This window comes from Euprymna scolopes, chromosome 41 (genome assembly GCF_053919585.1).
Source record: "Euprymna scolopes isolate OS-2025 chromosome 41, ASM5391958v1, whole genome shotgun sequence".
Classification (NCBI taxonomy): domain Eukaryota; kingdom Metazoa; phylum Mollusca; class Cephalopoda; order Sepiida; family Sepiolidae; genus Euprymna; species Euprymna scolopes.
The window spans coordinates 4198001-4212685 of record NC_136522.1 but is presented as its reverse complement, the minus strand read 5'-3'; the positions used below and the strand labels follow the sequence as shown (position 1 = coordinate 4212685).

The 14685-nt window shown below is 34.4% G+C and overlaps 1 protein-coding gene and 1 pseudogene across 2 annotated transcripts in view; both read left to right on the top strand.

The window, feature by feature from the left end:
- LOC145266312 (zinc finger SWIM domain-containing protein 8-like) overlaps positions 1-14685 on the top strand; it is a 128780-nt gene that overhangs the window by 62514 nt on the left and 51581 nt on the right. For both annotated transcript variants that reach the window (XM_080121869.1, XM_080121868.1), the window contains exons 9-11: positions 1915-2269; positions 7540-8282; positions 12270-12411. In XM_080121869.1, coding sequence (XP_079977995.1) covers positions 1915-2269; positions 7540-8282; positions 12270-12411 — 1240 coding nt within the window. The remainder of the gene's footprint in view (positions 1-1914; positions 2270-7539; positions 8283-12269; positions 12412-14685) is intronic.
- On the top strand, positions 13833-13949 carry LOC145266865 (5S ribosomal RNA; annotated as a pseudogene).

The following is a 14685-nucleotide window of genomic DNA, read 5'->3' as shown; positions in this document are numbered from 1 at the left end:
TCTCTTGGAGGTAGAACCCTCTGAGCGAGCAATACTACAGATCCCCTTTGGATTGCTATACTTGCACCCTTTTCATCATAAATGCCCCCCCGACCAACCCATCATTCAACAAAATCCTATCTCTCCACTCTAGAAGTCTCCAAATTTTTTAAAGCTTTCTGCGCTAATAGTTGATATTTTATTAAACACTATTAAATGTAGATCCCATGAACAAAGCTTCTTTCTTAGAAGTGCACTCCTGTGGAACTCTCCTCCAATTGCCTGCTTTCCAGCTGACTACAATATGGTCATCTTCAAGTCCAACGTAAACAAGTTCTTGATGAGCCGTTCTCCTTAAGTAATCAAATTTCCACTACTAATGATTACTATGATATTGTCCCATTGACTACTGTACACTCTTTAACCCTTATCCTCGAGTGGCCTCTGGGCCTTGATAAATGGTGACTCCTATCTAAAAAAAAAAAAAAAATTCTTTCTTCAATCTGCTAGCCTTTGGAATTCTCCCTTTGCTCTCTACTTCCTCCAACTGTACCAATGTGTAAAAATTTAAAAGTAATGTGAACAAACATCTTGCTGCACAACTCCCTACTTAAGATTTCCCTACAAATCTGGCTTGTAATTCTGAATTGTCCTTTACATCTCAATGGCAATGTGCCTTGTTTAGGTTGAATGTAACTAAAAAATGAATAAATGAAATGAAAGAAATTTAATTCAAACAACCTTTTATGTTACGAGCAGGATTACTTGACATTCACCGGGATGAAGGTGTAACATTTTAAAACTTCTTTTTCTCTTTTCTCCTCTCTCATTTTACCCCTCCTTCTGCTCAACCCCCTCTTTCTTCTCTGCTCAGCCCATTTCTCTCTGAGACATACATTCAGACAACTGTTTTATATAATATTTTTTTCAAGAAATGAGGTATCATTTTCCTTCCAAATTTGTACACAATAACACTGGAAAACCAAACCTCTTTGATGAAACCTGTCCCAGTTGACCCCCCCCCCCCCCGGATAATAATTTTAAAAATGTTTTAAATATTGTTTGTCCAGGGTAACTTTATGGATGTTTGTTAAATAGTTTTTGACTTTTAGCTGGACATACAAACATACATACATACAAATTTGAATGCCCGCTAGATACTATCTTAAGGTCTCTCTCTGTATGCAAGTTTGTCAGGACAGCCCGGCATGAGAATGCCTTTCCCTAGAAGCAGACCCTGACTAAATAATTAAAATCGCATACTATTTCTGGTCCACTCTTTCTTTATCGAAGAATGGTGCACCTTCTCCAAGCAATGTTACCTTAAGTAACAGCATGAAGCTGGATACTCCACCAGAATAGATGAATTCTTGTTGTGGAATCTAGTTAGACCAAAAGACTAGAAGAAAAATATACGATAACATATTTAAAGAGTCAATTGTGGAGAGGAAACTTATGTTCTCAATTTCTTTACTAACTCGGTGCTTGAGTTGCAAAGGAGAATATTCAAATGGATCTCATATAGAGTTCAAGTTGTTAGCGCCAAGATTCTGAGAACTTCGACTGAAGTAAAATAGAACCAAGCAGACAACTGTCCTTTATAGAATAGACATTTTTATTTTACGAACGTTTCTTTTCAGATAAAATGTACACCGAAATGCAAATTTGTATTTTATGTACGTCTATGTGGAAAAAAATCTGAGAAACCTTGTATAAAGTTTTTTTTTTTTTTTGTGTACTTTTTTAAGTGTTGCCATAATATTTTGCAGATGCGAGAAATGACTTTTTTTTTTTTTTTTGTGTACTTTTTTAAGTGTTGCCATAATATTTTGCAGATGCGAGAAATGACTTTTTTTTTTTTGTGTACTTTTTTAAGTGTTGCCATAATATTTTGCAGATGCGAGAAATGACTTTTTTTTTTTCTTCTTTTCAAAGATTTTAGTTTGGTGGTTTGCTACAAAGCTGTCCAGTACATATAGCGGCAACGGTAACCATAGCAACCGTAGTAGCAGTAACAGCAGTGCGAATGCTTCTCAGCATGCAGCAGCCAGCTTTTGTGATGAAATCGTTACTCTGTGGCGCTTGGCCGCCCTCAATCCGAAATTGTCTCCAATCCAACGAGATGATCTGTGTGCAAAGTTCCGTGATTGGCACATGTCCTCAATTGATAAAGTGCGCAAAAACCGTGGAGCCGGCTTTGGTCTTAAAAAGTTGGACATAGAAAGCTTCACTGGTTTTAAACTTGCAATCGAAGCCTGTTCGCTTGATTGGGAAGAATATGATATTCCAGGTAAGAACAATTTTTTCTTTGTGTATTTGAAGCATGTGGTCGTAATGTAACACAGCGTGTATGGGTGCGTGTGAGAAAATATTAGCAGCAGCAGTTGTTGTTAAAGTATGTATGCAAATTAGCAAATGTGGTTGAGCAGAGGAAGCGATCGGATGATTTTTTTTTTTTTTTTTTTTTTTTTTTTTTTTATTGTGTGTGACGAGGAAAAATGCACCATGTGGTGAGGAATTGAAAGACAAACATGTGCCGAGTGAGATCGATGTGTGGCCCCGTGGTGATATCGAGAGACTTTTAAGCTGGTGTGGAGATGGCAGTTTTGTTAATCCTATGGCAGATGATATGAACAATAAAAAAACAAAAAACAAAACCATGTGGGTCCGAGAGGTTTGAACTGTAATGATGTAGTTTAAAAGTAAGTCACGTTACAGTAATGCATGTTTCCTCACTTTTTCATGCATTTCTTTGTATTATTTTTGTATTCTGCAAGATCTTTCGAGCTGTACCTGTTGGTCAGTAGAGGGCAGACAATGCAGTATTGCATTCTACGGTCTTCCTCTCTGCATTCACAAATGGTTGGGTCAATTTTGTAGCCCCGTCTGGTCATAGTAACTTTTTATCATTCCATTTCTGTTCTCGGACGGTTGAGTGTTTTCCACTGGAGCCAGGGTGTTTCTAAACAGAAAGAAAAGATAGCTTTTTTTTCTTTTTTTTTTTTATACACGGTGGTCACCACTTATCAAGGCCCGGAAGCCACTAAGAAAGAAGCTTTGTTCATGGAATACACGTCTTGATTTAGGCACAGATGAAGAGTGGGGGGAATTTTTCACCGTGGATTCAACCAGACGGGTGTTTTTCGTGAAAGATTGGCAAGGGGGGACCAGGGATTGGAGTTCAGACGAGCACCTGCCATGGAAATAACGATGAAACAAAGACAGGCTCGCAATGTCTCTTCTGTGAGAGAGAGGTTGCAGGGTAGAGAAAAGGGCATCCCCCACTAAACCACGAAGTCTATTTTGTACTCTGTCAAGGCAGGATAGGCTGTTTTTAGCAGCTTCTGCCCAGATATGGCAGCAGTATTCCATCCTTGGACATACTTGGCTTTTATATAGATAGAGAATTGCATCAGGAGTGAGATATCTTCTGAAGCAGTAGAAGGATCCCACCATCTTTCCAGCGACCTTGGCAACAGACTTGATGTACGTGTTCCATTTCAGATCAGGAGTAGAGGACAAACCCAGAAGCTTGTCAAAACATGGGGCTTCTCCTAGACGAGAGCCATCCATTTCAATTGATGCCAGATGAGGATCAGAGCGTTGATGATGTAAAGATAGGAGCTTGGTTTTAGATGCATTAAAGGTAACCAGCCACGTCTTCCCCCACTGAACCATGCGCTCGAGATCAGAGGAGAGAGAATCAGAGAGAACATTGTCATTTACAACCTTTGATGTGTTGCCATAGATGGTCGTGTCATTCAGAAGGAGAGATTCTCATATCAGTAGAAGGAGGGAACATTCTCTAGCCATCTGGTTCACAGCTGTAGTCGGACCTCTTCCTGAGATGTTGTTAGTTCTACATGGTTACGGAAGAAAGCTTCTCGATTTTAGTTGTTCAACTGTTGGTTCACGTTCATCTATGTGAGCGCTAGTTGGTTAGCAACTTCCAATCTTACATCAATTTTGTATAAGTGTTTGTGCATAATGCCTGTACCGAGAACACTCGGGATAATAAGAAAAGATTAAATTTCCGACCTTCATAACTGTAACAGCGTGTATGGACGTGCATGATAAAATCAGCAGTAGCCTATGACAGCTGGCTAGTGAAAATATTAGCAGCAGCAGCAGTTAAAGCATGTATGCAAATTAGTGTGCACGAGCTTGCGTCACAAGAAAAGGAGAGAAAATTATACCACACGGTCGAGAAAAGGAAGCAAAGAGCGTGCCTGTGAAAATTGACCTGTAAGTGTAAAGGCGAGAGAGTGAGGTGGCGAGGAGAGAGACTTTTAAAAAGCACATGTGTATGTGAAAATGCTTTGGAAATATAATGAAATGTCTTGTTTTGGAAGAAGCACGAATAAAAGCTTTTCATTTGCATTTAAAAAATTCTGAGTCGGATTTTTATTTCTTTTTGTTTGTTTGTTCCTTTGCGATGGGGCCAGACAGCATGTAGGTCCGAGAGGTTTGAAGTCGAATGGTACAGTTAAAAACTAACGGTCACATTACATAACTTCCCAAATATTGATATGTTCAATTCTGTAGCTAGAGATGCTTCGTTCACTCATAATTTCCTGTTTTAAATTAATCTTTAAAATTTCCAGATCTTGCTGTATTTTTTTCTTGAATTTATTTCTAAATAAAAAAGCATTGATCATCGCGAGTATTGATGGAATCAACAAAAACTTGTTTGTTCCCAATGTTTTATATTTGCATTACTCTAATTCTAATTTCTTGTGGGTTTTTTTTTTTCCAATTTATTTTTAATAATATTTTAGTAATTCTACTGCGTTTTATTTTCGAAATATATACAAAATATATCCAGCTAAATAAACAGTAGAAACCTGAAGTCCAAAGAAGCAGACCATCTTGACTATAAATCAAGTTATTGAACACCAGAAAGATTAAAAAAAACAGTGTCGTGATAGTTAACTTTTAGATGGTCCTGAGTATTGACGGGATCGACACTCTGAATATTGTTTTACAAATCAACAAAAACTTTGCTCCCCCGTGCTTTATATTTACACCCTAGCATGGCTACCCGGCATTGCCTGGATGGAGAGAAGTGGTATACTAAGGATATTGAATAACCCCCAGTAAAAAAAAAAAAATAATGGAATCAAAATAGTAGCGATTAGCCGCAGTAGAGAAAGGCGTGCTCGAACCTGTAACGCGAAAGAGGAAAAGGTGAGAAAAGCTAACGCACTAGCTATCGTAGCCATGGCAACTTATGATGTCATGACGAGTCGAAATATAGTTTTTTAAATGTACATTGCGATTGCTAGGCATATTGCAAAAATATCGACGCAAGAAGTGACCCCTCCTTGCAAAATAACGCCCAGTTGACCAGCACAGAATTAACCTTTTTGGCCAATCTTTATATATTTTTCACCCGAGATATTGATCTTTCTAATGATACCAATTTTGTCACGGTCCGATGCGTCTGTCAAAAGTTTTTAGCAGACATACAGACACACACACAGACAAACTAACACATTTTCCCTTTTAGATATTAGACTAGCGGGGAGTACCCGGCGTTGCCCGGGTGGAGGATATTGGCACAAGGATGAAGCGATGTTAAGAATGGCTTCCACGTAGTTAAAATAAAAAAGATAGGAAAGGTAGTTTTTCACACTAACCATTAGGCCAAAGACGATAGTGAATTCAGTGAGTTGATAATTAAATTCTGCCCAGGTGGAGGATATTGGCACAAGGACGAAATAAAAAAAAAAAAATTTTTTAAAAAGATAGAGAGGTGGGATTGAACTCAAAAACATAGGGTAATTAGTCTTCCTCGCTAACCATTAGGCCAAAAATGATAGTGAATTCAATGAGTTGGTAATTAAATTAAGAATCATAGGAGTCGACATGCATGCGCAGAAATGAACGTTGCTTTTAAACATGGCTGGAGGCTAGGTAATTTTCCCTGCATTCTGTCATTTGCATTCGAATAGTTTTGCTTTATTATATGAAAAAAACACACACTCGAGACGACGGCATGGGTGGAAATTTTTTTTAACTTGATCAAAAAAAAAAAAAAGGAAGGAAACGGTATCAATTTGCAAATCTCAGATATTATGGTCTCCGTAGTATAGAAAAACTTCTTGCGTAATTTAAACGACAGCAGAACCCCCGATCTGAAAAGCCTTTCGTAGACATACACAAATGCCCATTTTGTTTTTTATATATATATATATAGACTACTTCTACTTATTATAAGAGGGGAATACACCCTCAATCTAATGCTAATTTCTTTGTAGGAGAGTAAAACTTAATTTAAGTAGATACTTACTATACATAACATCTCGGGTGGGGCTGCAGAACTACCAAGTTTAGAACCCAGGCGAGGGGTTTTATCCCTCTCGGTGAATTGGACCCAGTATTTGCAGTCTGTCACTAAGTTTAGTAGCTTGAGATGCTTCGTTCACTGATAATTTCCTTTTTTCTGTTGATCTCAATTACTTTTACATATTTGTACTGCATGATAAGTTTTGCGATGTTATTTTTTTTTCTTAAATTTATTTTGGAATAATTTTTCACAGTTCTTCTGCGTTTTATTTTGTATTTTCGAAATATAAAAGAAATCGTTTCCCTAGTTTTATTTTTTTCAAAATTGAAATGGATACCAAAAAACCAAAAAAAAACAAAAGAATTTGTTTTGAAAGTAAAAATTCATTTACTTTGTGTCAGGTCATAAGTGTTTTTTCTTTGTTTCTACATTATTATTTTCAAAGAATAAAAGATGATTTTTTTCGCTTTTTATTTTTTTTAAACAAATATTGAGAAAAAGATAACTTCTACATTTCTGAATTTTTAGGATGAGCACTGGTTATTTGTATTTTGGATTCATCGGACTACTGTTCTCATCTTTGAGTGTTTCATGTTTCGTTTGAGGTAACCTCCATCCTTTTTCAGGCATATCTTGTCGAACTCCAGAATGTTTCTATCAAACTCTGGAATCTGCACAGAATTTAAAGTATTTTTTTATATATATAGAAAATCTGATTTTGTTTGATTTTTTTTTTTTTTTTAGCAATTAATCGTTTATCGTAGCTATTATAAGGCTGATTTTAAAATCTCGGTAGTTTTAATTAAGTTGTCTCCCTTTATTAATTATAGCCAATTAAGCTGCAATGTTTCCGCTTTTTAATAAAATTTGATTTTTTTTTAGTTAAAAAAACCCCCAAAAAACTACTTGATCTATTTACATGATTTTTGGAATATAACATTTTCATTTTGGAATGGGTACATACATCAAAGATGTATTTTTTTTTCTAATTAGGTTGAATTCTGGACTTGCACCAAAAAAAGTGAATTGGAAAAGTTTAGAAAATACATTTTTCTTTTCTTTTCATTTTTTCCTTCCTTTCCTTTCTTTCTTTTCTTTCTTTTAATTTTTCGTTTCTTTTTTTTTCCTTGTTTTTCTTTTTCTTTTGTTTTCTTTTTTCTGTTTTCTTTTTCATTTGTTCCCCTTAATTCCCCCCCCCTTTTTTAATTTTTTTTTTCTCTGTGTGTGTGTGTGTGTGCAACTAAATAATTTAAAATATTTTCTCCTTTCAGGTGTTACGTATTCTGAAGGTTTTGGAACTCAATACCACATAAGTCGTATACAAGAAACTGAAACGAAGAAATTGTCCCGGGTACAGACTGTGGCTGTATGTTCCCAGGACCTCATCAGTTCAGACAATTCCACTCGATGCAAACGCTCTGCTCTGGGATTTGACCCAACCGTAGGTGCTGACCGTCGAGAACCACATTACTTTTTTAATAATATCTCTGGTCCGGGTTTGGTTACACTTGACGTGGGCAATGCTGACCCTGTTCATAGCTCTGGCTCCGAAGGTTTTTGTGAGCCAGACAAATCTGACACGGAGACAACAAGAAACTCCAGCAGCAGCAGCAGTGGGAAGAATAAATCCGTTCATCGAGACAGCATAGAAAGGTCTGCATTTAGGCCTTGTTCCATCTACGATAAAACTTTATCTGATAGTCTAAAATTCTCTGTGGTTGTGTCGGATACTGCGGGAGACTCGGATGCTTCATTGCCGGGCACAGCTGGGAGTCAGGATGGTGCTAAGTCTTCAAGCAATACCATACAGGGAGGGGGAGGTGGAGGCGGAGATTCTCCTCATGTCGAACCTAATTTGTCAGTCGAGTCCCAACCATCAAGCGATGAGTACCAGTTGTATTTCTACGACCCAAAAGCTATCCTGAAATCTTTAGAAACGGAAAAGAAGCGCAAAGACAAAACGGAAGAGCCAAATTATTTTTCTGGATTGAAAACTGTTTACAGCAAACAAGACGTGAGTAGCTCAGAAACATTTTTTCTTTTTTTTTTTCGTACTTGTAAAGTTTAATCAAGACATTAAAAAATAAAAATATTGAAGAAAAATTATATGTACTCGTTTTGTAATAAAGTTTCCATACAAAAAAAAAATCACTTAATTTGATCAAGCAGTTTTTTTTTTTTTTTTTACCGAGGAAAATCAAATTTTAATGAGATCGATTGGGTAGCGGCCATATTTTTTTTTTTCGCTTAGGAGAAGCGAGCGCTGGGGGGGGGGTAACTCCAATCACCGTTTAAAGTTTATCAGAATTTGACGAGATTATTTTGAAACATGGGCAGAAAAATACATAGATAAATATTTTAGTTTTTTTTTTTTTTTCACTTATTTTAAAGAGTTTATTTGTCTTTTTTTAAATCCTTTTTTTCATTTTGTCCTTTGTTAATCACTTTTTCGTTTAAAGCCCCCCCCCTTCTAAACAGCCAAATGGTGACGATAGATCGATCTCATTAAAATTTGGTTTTCCTCTGTAAAAAAATAAAACTACTTGATCAAATTAAGTGAAATTTTTTTCCCGGAGAACTTTATTCCATAATAGGTACGTACAATATAACTTTTCAGCATTTTCATTTGTTAATGTCTTGATTAAACTGTACATGTACCATTTTTTTTTTTTTTTTATAAATATTTTTGATTATTCATCGTATTCGGTTTGACATGCTGGCATGTGTTGGATGGCTTCTAGCAGTGGTGTGTTTGATTGTGAACTAATTATATATAATCTCGCATTCAAAAATATAGTATTCTGAAGTATTTATCATATTCAATGTTTTCAAAGCTGTTTTATATTTTTTTGTATTGATTGATTTAATTTTTATTTATTGATCGATTTAATTTTTATTTATTGATCGATTTAATTTTTATTTATTGATCGATTTAATTTTTATTTATTGATCGATTTAATTTTTATTTATTGATCGATTTAATTTTTATTTATTGAATGCTGAAATTAATGCCTAGTCTGTCATCTATTGATCTAAAGAGTTGTTATCTTAAAATTACAAGTAGATGGTGAAAGTGTTTATTAATATACTACTAGTGGTGGTGGTGGTGGTGGGAGGGGCACCCAGCTTTTCTCTATTGATTATTATATTGTACCCAATATATAGTAGTGATTTCAAAAGTTAAAAAAAAAAAAATGGTTTTGGTGTCATCAGTTAGGATCCAAACCAGAATATTTAATGCTCTGGTCACATTCCCTACTATTTCAGCTAACAAAAGATTTAAAATTAAGCCAATTCTAGTTTGAATTTACATATGCGTAATACTAATAGAAATATGTCGGCAAGTTGAAATGAACATTTTGCATTTCAACTTGTCGGCATATTTCTGTATGTGTTATTCATTCATCCAAACAAAGATTTTACTCGTTATAAACCATTCTTGGTGTATGATTACTATTTCCTGTTAATTTCAGTGTCATGTGACCAATAGTTCAAGAGTTTATCGGTTAAATATTTTCACAGACATACATCTGCTGTTTTATTTTTATAGAATCCATTTCCTTAAAATAGGATATTTTGTACTGATATTTATTCACAGATTAGAGTGTATCAGTCAATAAAAAATCTTTGATAGGAGGAGGTAATGCAGGGCTTGCACAAGTTTGAAAAGTCATTGGAATTTGACTTTTGCCTTTAAAAGGCCTTATCTATATATTAATACAAAAGCGTGCGTATTATTTTCTATGTCACACTTACATCCGGGTCGTTTAATTGTTATGCACTTCCATTTCTTGTCATAAATAATTTTGCCAAGAATTTTTTATAAGTTTTGGTTTCGATTTTGATTATAGCTAATAGAACTTCAATAATCTATATTTTTATAAATAATTTTCTCAAGAATTCTTCATAAGTTTCGGTTTCTATTTTAACTGATGACACCTTAGTAATCTATATTTTTCTAAATAATGTTCTCAAGAATTCTTCATAAGTTTTGGTTTGGATTATAGTGGAAGGAACTAAAGTTATATATATATATATATATATATATATATATATATATATATATATATAACTTTAGTAATGCAAAATATAAGTCTTATAAAAAGAAAAAAATAATAAAACTATAGAATGAACAGTTCAGAAAGTTTAATTTCAGTAAAAAAAGGAACCACAAGATTTCTACAGGCCTTTCTCTCAAATCCATTGTAATCATATTTTTCCGTCTTTTCCTGAGCACCTCCTCTGCCAACTGACCCTGCTACCTTAACTGGTCTACACCTATTAACCCAAACACCCTCATCCATTTTTTTTTTTTTTTCACCTTCATATTAAGTTTAGCACCCGTTTTGTTGGACAGCTTTTAGAAATTGACATCAAAACTAACCTATCTCTGGCCAGGTCTTGTTTCAATGAGACCCAACCAACAAAGTCTCCAGTTCCGCACACATTTTTCTATACTGTTCACATTTAATCTTTCTCTGAGGTCATCAGATCTAAGCATGTCTCTAACACTCACATTGTATTGTTTCTCTCCATGCAACACATGTCCTCAACTCTGTCTGGCCAGGTTTCACTTCCACACATTATCACACTGTGCACACATGCCTGATGGGCTCTTCCTGTAGATGGAATAAGTTCAGGGAACTTTTGTCATTACTAACCAGCAGAGCGTTACCACTGTCAACCAAGAGAAGTGACCATGCATGCGTGTACACGCTGCTGATGATGCACGGAGAGAAATAATATGCAAATGGTACAATAGATAAACTTAGATCTCATGACCTCAGAAGAAGATTAAATCTACACTGTGTAGAACAGGAGACATGGTTAGTTTGGTCACTTTGTAAGAATGGATGAGTTCTTGGGTTAGTAGATGTAGAAAAATTAAGTTAAGAATGAAAACAGGAAAACATGTGATAAGGAAGGATTTGATAAAAATAAAGACCTGGCCAGAGATAGGCTATTTTGGAAGTCAGTTTCTCAATGCGTCTAATGCATGTAAAACAGACATTAAACCGAATATGATCGCCTCATGCTACCAGATCAGGCCGTCTGAAGATACTGGCTTCCTGACTTAAAATGTACCAAACATTGATGTTTTTTTTCCCCCATTTCCTTTGAAAAACTCAATCATGTTCTGCAAAGTAAAAAAAATAAAAACAACTTTTCTCTACAAACCAACCAAACCAAACACTGTGAATAAATATCTGAAAATACATAGAACTTGAAACACAAAAACGTGGTGCTTCTTCATTATTAGAGCGAAATTCAAAAATTGAAATAATGAATTTCAAGTAAAACTAATCTTATCTACTGAATTTGTATGTCACAGTGATGAACATATCCAAAAATTACAAAAAATAAGTAAATATAAATAGTTTTTGAAAACAATTAGCGAAAATTGTTTTGCAAAAAAAAAAAAAAAAAAAAAAAAAAACGGAGAGTTCCAATTGTCACAAAAATGGAGGTAAATATTTTCTGAAAATCCGTGGCCAATTTAGCAAAACTTAATTTTCATTAATCGTCTTTGAAAAATGTTTTCATTAAGAATTTCCTCCCTTATCGTTGTTACATATTTTTTTGATATGACAATTTAGTAGATATTATTGGGTTTACTTGAAATTCAATCTTTCAATTTTTGTAATTTTGCTACAATTAGGAAGAAGAACCAAAAATGTTTTTCCAAAATTACTGGATTAAATAACTTGCAAAGGGTTGATATGCTGTAAAATGATCAAACTGAATATGATGGTGATTATTGAATATGTCTAATGAAAATTTATTTTATTTCTTAATTTTAAAATAGTTATCTTTTTGTAATCTCAGTGTTAATTTTTTTTTTATTTTCACATTTAGATTTGGTTTAATTTTTTTAATCAAGTTATTTTTTTGTAATCTCTGTTGATTTTTTTTTTTTTTTTTTCACGTTTGGATTTGGTTTAATTTTTTAATCAAATTATGTTTTGTAATCTCTGTGTTTATTTTTTATTTCCACGTTTAGATTTGGTTTGCACGTGCTGAGGCTCTCCATGCTCATGGCCATAACAAAGAAGCATGCAAACTAGCACACAAATTATCCGAAGAGATTCTGCTCAATCCTCCAGATTTCTTAGGAGAATCAAATAGTATACAAACTCCTAAAGGTAGGGAAAAAAGTGGGGGTGAGAAAAGTACTTTGTAATTTTTATTTATTTATTTATTTTTTCCCCAGTTGTTACATTTGACTTTTTGCATTAATTAAAAAAAATTGGCCATTTTGATTTTTTTTTTTTTTTTCCCAAGCTTACGAGGCAACAATACAAAATTAAAAAATGTTATGATCTAGGGATTATAAAAAAAAGTCTTTGCTGTTACGACCACCGCCAAACCGGAAGTGATGTAGGTTTAAATTAAGGCTAGACAATCGAAAAGAGGGGATGACTTTCAAAAATATTGGCAAAAAAAGTGACCCCCTCCCTGTAGAAAAATTCCCAGTTGAGGGTGAAGAAATTAATGTTTTTAGCCAATTTTTCGGTATTTGTCGTCTGAAGGGTGGAGCTTCAAAACGATACTGATCTTGTGAAAATCCGTCGCCTCTGTTGAAAGTTTAGGCAGACATGCAAACATACATACATTTATATATTGGTAGCTCAAATTTTCGATCTAAACGGATTAAAAAGCTTGCCCTATCTCTGAATACCCTTTATGTAAAATTTCAAACGTTTAGACCAGAAATTGTCTGAGTAATTTGGTAGAGACCGCAGAGGTCAATTTTTTTTTAACTTTGACTCCTATTATGACTCGTTAACATTTATTGTTTTGAGCTCAAATCAAATCAAGTTAAGTTAGATCCATGTCCAAGGAACCTATATCTAAAATTTCAATTGTTTATAACCAAAATTGGCAGAGGAGTTTGGCAGAGTTCTCAAAGGTCAAATCGTTGAACTTTGACCTCTTAACAGCCAAATTTCTGTCCGAAAACGGATTACAAAGATTTTCCCAAATCTCCATACCTTGTATATCAGATTTCGAATCTGTAGACTGAAAATTGACAGTTATTGTGTAGGGAAATGTAGACAGACAGACACTTTCACTTTTATAGATAGATATATAGATTAGTGCTGCTGCTACTGCTGCTGTGGAACACCCTTCATTTCGTATGAATCAGATGATTATTGTTGACTTCAGTTTCCCTAATATCTTAAAAGGATGAACCATGTGAACGTCATATCCCTGAGTAAAAGTGTTTCTGTAGAACAAACTAAATTCAAACTTGGCACAACTAGATTGTCAGTACGTGTCGTTAACCTCCCTGTTATTGCTTCCATCAACGTCTTTTATGTGCAAAACACACATACGCAAAAAATGAACATTACATTAGTTTATCTTTTAATGTAGCAATATGCGTGAAAAATTTGAAAATGCTTAAAATATCTCGATGATAGCATGCGTAAAAAAGATGGTCTAAAAAAGAATCTTAAAAAAATTTTTTTTAAAATACAACCAAAAAAATAAGGAAGTTATTTTTGTGCTTTTCATATTTGCATATTTTCCCCTCTTTTGTCATTTTTATAAAACTTCTTCAGTATACGGCATAATCACGTTGACACACCGGTTCCCACTGGATCACCAAAGTTAAGCAACGTTGAGCCTGGTCAGTACTAAATGGGTGACCATTTGGGACTTCCAGGTGCTGTATATGCTCTCCGCTTATCTCGGCATTGTTTCCAGTCGTCTTGGTCTTCTCCTTGCCACTGGACCCAGTGTCAATTCAGGAGAGGTGTGGTTAGAGGTTGCGCAACCCTTGCCTCATAATTACACGTGCAACTGCCCCAACAGGGGATATCCTTTGTCGTTTGAGACTGAATGGAGGCATCGACTTTTTCAGTATATGAAATTTGCTATATAAGTGTTTTTGTGCAAAGGATCCGAATATGACACTGAAAATCATCAGAAATTAATGCTTTTTCAAAATAATCTGCAGTAAATGCACATAAGTATGTTGCAATACCATAAAAATTCCATGCATCCATTAAAAAAAAGGTACTTCTGCAGTTTAAATCCCATTCAGGGCTCTATGGACAAACTTATCTTTAGTTGACCTTTAACAACTAAATATTTTCGTCTACTAGCCAAATAGAAAAGTTACTAGCCAAACATGATTTTTAGAATGTGACATTTTCGTTCTGTGGTGAATATGAACATTATAAAGATTTTCTGTATATTTTTAAATAATTGTAATTCTAAATATACAACAAATTTTATGTTGATACTTGAACGTATAAACATTCTAGTTTCTTTAGATATTTTTTTAAAAACAGCCTTCGTTAAAAAAAAAAAAAGTATATTGTTCTATTAAACTTTTATTGTTTAAATAATTTAACTTTGTTCGTTTTATTTAAAAAAAAAAAATGTTGAACTTTGGAAAATTGTCAGAG